The 6,720-nt window shown below is 25.3% G+C and overlaps 1 protein-coding gene across 1 annotated transcript; it reads left to right on the forward strand.

Moving 5' to 3' along the window:
- Nucleotides 1–4,677: 4,677 nt before the first annotated feature.
- LOAG_10581 (hypothetical protein) lies at nucleotides 4,678–6,205 on the forward strand (the record flags this gene model as incomplete). The annotated part of the gene is made up of 4 exons (XM_003146105.2): nucleotides 4,678–4,843; nucleotides 5,578–5,694; nucleotides 5,861–5,946; nucleotides 6,079–6,205. Coding segments are annotated over 4 exons (495 nt in total), but the record flags the coding sequence as incomplete, so codon positions are not given.
- Between the last annotated feature and the right edge of the window lie 515 nt (nucleotides 6,206–6,720).

A 6,720-nucleotide genomic window follows, 5' to 3' on the forward strand; every position in this document is an offset into this window, starting at 1 on the left:
TTATTATTATTATTATTATTATTATTATTATTATTATTATTATTATTATTATTATCATTATTATTATCATTATTATTAATTATTAACTACTATTATTATTACTGTTATTATTATTATTGTATTTTCGAATTGAATTGAGCATCGAATATCCGCGAAACGAAATTCCGATGTTTCCTTTCCTTCTCTTTTTCACTCCACCTTTTGTCCCCTAAATATTTCCTTCAAACTTTTTCCTTCCTCCCACCTATCCCATCTTCATATCATAATTATAATGATAGCAAGCACCACCCCATAATCACATTAATATCATTACAATTTCAGATTGTGCGCTATTGAACGTTTATAGCTTTGGAAATAATAATTACGACAAATGCGCTAAGTATTGTTGAATGAATGATTTTGAATGCAACCGATATCAATGTTGCATTACATTTAAAGTTAGATTTAAAAATTAGATTTGATAATCATTGAATTGAGCTAACAATAAATTAGCATTGGAATATTTGAAAATTAATTTTATTTAATTGCTAATTTTTTAATTTTCTCATTTTTGCTTACCAAGGAACTTATTGCGGGTGTGATTTGAAATTTGATAATTATCGCATCGCATATATTTTATCATAATTATCAATAATTTCCATCGCCAATTTTCAAATTAGTCATCATCCAATGTCCATTTTCTAATTAATTATCTTATTTCCAATTTTCAATCATCAATTCCTGAAATATTATCCAATCCTTCATTTTTTATCGCTAAACTATTGTTGAACATTTTATGAGTTCATATCAATTCATAAAAATAATTTCGCACAAAAACAAAAAAAGTGCTTTTTTTTTTCAAATCACTAAAATAACAAAAATGGAAATTTTTTAACTTGAAAATTCCGTCGATTTTTTCCACAGTAATTTTAACAATTTTCCCATTTTTTATCCTATTAAATTTCAATTTATATACGGCCCAAAATTTCGGAACTTTACAAAAGTTTTTAGAAAAATTTTTAAAATTTAATAAAAAAATCAATCAAAATTCATTTCGTAAGTTTCTTTTGTTTAATTTTTTTATTTTCCCTTCAAAAAAAAAAATAATAATAATAATAATAATAATAATAAAAGGAATATTTTACTCTTTTCTGTACCGAACCATCTGCAAATTCATCCAGTTGTGGTTTTTTCTTTTTTTTTTCTTTCTCTATTAACTATTATCGCTTTTGAAAGAATGTCTGAGTGTTTCGGTTCATTAATTTTCAGCCGGTTTATGACTTTCATTTTTCCTCCCGCACTTCACTTCTTTCCCGTCTTTTGAAGTATTTCAGGTTTTAGTCGAATGGTCAATCCAGAATTGATGTATCGAAGTTTGGTTTGTTGAAGTTTCTTTTTTTCCCCTTTTTTCTTTCATAATTTCCGGATTTACTTTTCAAATTATTCACTTATTCATTTTCCGAATGATATAGCATCCAGTTTTATGAAAAAATAGCAATGAGGGAAATTTTGCATATCGCTCTAGCACTCGCTACATGCACCAACGCCAAACATCAAAATTTTCACTACCCTTTCTTTTTTCCGGATTATTTGAAATTTCTTCCATATTACTGTAATTTATTCCGTTTCTATCCCAGATTACTTGACTTTTCCGCATTTTTCCATTTTACTGATCTCTTTTCATGATCTTTCTTTTTCATTCATGTTTTCTTTACGATTAATTCCGTTACTTTTCGCTGATTCACCTTGTTTGGACGGTTTGATTTCGTTAGGAACACTCTTTCTGATTATTATATTCTATTCGATTTTCTTCCGGATTATTCTCTCCATAATTTTCTTCCGGATTATTCTCTCTACAATTTTCTTCCGGATTATTCTTCCTGCAATTTTCTTCCTATTTATCCTAATTTTTTACCATTTTGAATCACATTCTGTGTTGAAAAATTTTAGGATTTTGAAAAGTTATATAGTGTGTAAAATCTTCCTAAATTTTTATTAATTTTATGGTTTTGTTGACTTTTTTTTTATAATTTGAATAATTCGCATGCAGAAAAAAAAAGAGAAGTAAAATTCTTCAATATTTCTAAATTATTTCCAAATTAAAAATGAAATTTAGCATTGAACCTTCTTTTTAATTTAATTTAAATTATTGAATGTTTAAAAAATTATTCTAATTACTTTTTATAAAATGTTATAAATGTACGATGATGGAATTTTATACTTTTCAATTATTATCAATGTAATATACGACGGATAATTCCTAAATAACCGGTTAAAATTGTTGTAATGAGAATTATTATAATTCTATTACTAATTACAATAATAATAATTGAAATGATCATACAGTTGATATTTCATCATTAATTTCAGTTAAAATTTGTGAAAGGAAGTTAAAAGTGAAAAAGAAAAGCAAGAAAGAATAAGGAACGACAAAATTGACAACAACGATAACATACTACGACAATCTGTTTCATATCACGAATAACAATAAACTGAAAGTTTGCTTTTCTCTCATTTCCTTTTTTGTTGATTTTTTCAAAACACTTTTTTTTTTGATTCATTTTTAAGATTTAATTTTCAACAAGTTAGCAATTTCTTTTTCCTGTTTTTTCTCTTCTATTTCCTTTTCTTTTCCCTTCCGAAATTTTATTTTCAGAATTTCATTTTATCATTTCTATCATTTAATCATATTATTCAATTCCATGGATTGTCATTTTTCATATCTTATGTGTTTGTCTCTTATAGTAATTGTCTACTTATCCTATTACAATCATCCATAGTATGTCCATTCTTTTGAATCCGAAATTTCGGATAGAAAATAAAAATTTATAGTATGACAAATACTTCATTTATATAATTTTATATGCAGAACATGATAATTGATATTCTTTTTTTTTTTTTTGTTCAAATTCTTTGAGAAAAAAAAAAAAGATAATCTTTTCATCACTTTTGAAGTCATTAAAAGGTATAATTCTTCAATGTCTTTTTTTTTTTCTCGTCGCATTATCCTTGCTTTTTTGACTATTTTTAAGGTATATGATTGTCAAATATAACAATTATCGCAATTGAACCTTTGACCATTGCTACTACTATATTTACATATGCAATCGTTATTGATACATACAAATATGCATGCATGCATGCGTACATGCATACATTGCATGCATAAATATAAATGTAACAAAGAAATAGACATGCATAAGATGGTAACTTTTCATCCATCCTATCTTCTTCGTTATCACGAAAGTTGTAATATTAAGAATTTTTTTTTTGTTTTTAAAAAATTAAGAAATACTGATCTTTGATTATATTTTGAACTTTTAATTTGAAAAAAAAAAGAGTCAAAAAAGAGCAGATTTTATGAAGATAAAATGAAATTATCACAATAATAATATCATAATTGTTACAGTTATACGATTAATTATTAAAATTACAAATGTCAAGGTAATATTAAAGGTATTTATTTGAATTGAATAGAAAAAGATAGGCAAAATTATTAAACTTTCACATATTTCTTTAAAAATGAAAATAATAGTTTTTAAATTTGAAAAATGAAAAATGAGGAGAAGAAAAAGAAAAAAAAAACAAATCAAATCTTCAGCAAAATTGATAACAAAAAATGATTTGGTTCGCCGCCATATTGTAAACTCTTCCTACAATTATTATTCATAAATCATTGGTTAGTTTTGCATTTTTTTTTTTTTTTTTATTTTAAATGAAATATTACAGGAGTGTTTCTCATCCTTCAAGTTATGTTATTACTAGCGGCTACTGTGTTCGAATTATGGATAACATTATTGCGTTTTTTGTCGTACCATTAATAACATCAGCAACCATATATAATATAAGTTGGATATCGACAAATCCGTTGTTTGTTTCTTTTCTTTTCTTTTTTTTTTTTTTTTGCAAAATTTTAAATTTGTTTAATTTATTTTGAAATTTAGAATAAACGGAATGATTCGATAAGCTTGATATTTTTGCATTCTTAGGATATAGCTAAACGGATAGATAGCTAATTACAATTATTGTTTTAATAATTCCAATAAGGTTATTATTTGGAATGAGATAACAATGAATAAGCTGAATTAATCAAATCATACAAATTATCAATTAATGATGAATGGATTTTATGAAGCTTCGTATTTGCTAATAATAATCATATGAAATTTGTTGTTTATCATGATATGAGGATTCTGATTCATTGTTTTTTTTTCCCTTTCCACGTCTCTTTGTAAAATTTGACAAGATCAGATTCTAGAATTTTTTATGTAATATGATTAAAAAGAATGGGAAAAGACAAAAAGCTTTTATTATTCGCATTTTAATTGGTATTCCTTAAGAGAAAACTTTTTTTTCTTTTTTTTTTTTTAACAATTATTTTCATTGTAATTTAATTTTCAGATTCTCAGAACGCAACAATATTCCATTATTTATGGAAAATTTGAAAATGAACGATAGGATACGTTTTAGTTGTTCAACAAATGACACTGAACATACAGCTATTCATAGGGTTAGAATATTATCGTTTACTTATTTATTTATTTATTATTTTTATTTATTATTTATTTACTTATTTATTTATTTATTATTTATTGATTCTTTTTTAACACAAAATTTATCAAATTATTGTTGTGATTTAAATTTAAATTAACATTTCCTTTAATATATCATCATATTTAACTCATCTATTGCATACAGGTGAATGAGCATGCAGCTGTTGATTGTCGTGGTCCAGCAAAATTTGTGGATTCTTTAATTGGTACATGTACAAAAGCAAATGATTCAATTATAATTCGTTTACGTGAAATACCAATGCTTCCAAATGAAATGTCATATAAACCGAATCATGATTATTTTTTTATAAGTTTGTTTTTGTTGTCTTTTTTTTTCTTGTTAATTTTTTACCTATTTAGGATTTTTAATTTTTGCAAATTTAATCGTTTCATAAGCTTGCTTGCAATATTTTTAAATATTCACTTTTTTCTTTTTCTTTTTTTGAATAACTTCAAAAATAAATAATTTTTTTCTTCTGAACTTATCATAAGAATTTAGTTTTGTAATAAGTTGAAAATGTAACATACATTTTGTAGTGCTTTCAAATTTTCAATAACTGATCAAGTTAGTAATAATAGCAAATCATTAACTGTTTTGGTATAAATCTGGTTACATAAGCCAAGGTCGTTATCACCATCATCATCATCATCGTCATCATCATCATTACTATTATTAATGTTGACAATACAAATATATACATACGAACTTATACATACATACATATACATGCATAGATAGCGCACCATTATATTTATATGTATAATCATGACTAAATGAAATGTTCATTCAAGCGGAAATTGATCGACTTTAACCTTCTCTTCACCTTTTCATTTTATGCTGCTAAAATTATGATAATCATTTATTGAGGGATTTATGAAAAGATTTATAGAAATTGTAATGCTATCCCTCTGTTTTTTAAATGAAATAATAAATTACTGCTTTACATAAGATGACAATTAGATGTAAATAATTATCAGAAAACTGTCTAATTAACTATTTCTTCAGATCAAAATCTATTTTAAATTTAAAATGGATAAATTTCAGCAACATCTACTGGTGATAAAGATGGTTTAGAGAATGGTGAGGGAGGTCTTTGTCGAACGAAAAATATGAGGTTGAAAATTCGAGTGAAATCAAAATGGACAGATGTTAGTCAAAAAAGTAAGTTTTATTAACATATCTGAAATAAATTTGGAAAATTTTTCGCTTTAAATTTCATCAATTTACAACAAAAATTATCCAAATATTTTGCATTGTCTCCATACTACGATATTTTAATTATATTTCCAGAAATGATTTTTAATCTATTCATTCATCTTCTTTTCAGACCCGGAATTTACTGCCAAAAATGGACCAGTGATGATGATCCCGGTGAATTCAGGACAATATGCTGTCCCTGTTGTTTACGTTCCGGTAAGCACTGAAATTTGCATATGAGTTTTTCTTTTTCTTTTTTTAAGTAAAGTAAGAAATATGGTCTACACAGAAATAAGTCTTAAATTTGTCGTACTATGTTTGCTATCAAATAACTATTTAAAATTTTAGGTAGCTGCATCATCCGAAGTTAACGAAGGTGATAGAAAAAAATCAGTATTTCCGTATCAGTTGTATTTTGGAAATGGACAGTTTCGAATCACTAACTCGAACATAGAAAATTTAATACCTCGAGCAGGTATTTTTTTCGAAACAAACATTTTTCCTTCGTAATTTTTATTAATAGATGATGATATGTTATAGGAATGAAAATTTGTTTTTTCAGGAATTGGTACTCATTCATATCCTCTTAAAAATTTGATGATCACTAGCAGTAATGGCGTATTACAAGATAGTAAGATTTCATTTTTAAAATACTTATTATATTATTTTGGAAAATTAAACACTGAACATTTCATATAATCTAGTAACACTCATTTAATTCTAGTATATTTAATCGCAATCAAATAAGACTTAAATATAATTCATTGAATTTAATCCGGTATTTTTATTGCAGAATTACGATTTGATGCTGGAGATCAACCTAAAAAATTCGAAATTCCTGCATTTACAATTAACTCAAATGGATATATTGGAGCAAAATTTCTTAAAGAGAAAGACAACGATTTTGAAATAGAATATATGGATTCTGCCAGTAGAAGTAAGTTAGAATTTGTTTTCCCTAAGCAGTATTTCATATGTAATTTTAGGGTT

The sequence above is a fragment of the Loa loa genome (assembly GCF_000183805.2).
Source record: "Loa loa unplaced genomic scaffold supercont3.810, whole genome shotgun sequence".
Classification (NCBI taxonomy): Eukaryota; Metazoa; Nematoda; class Chromadorea; order Rhabditida; family Onchocercidae; genus Loa; species Loa loa.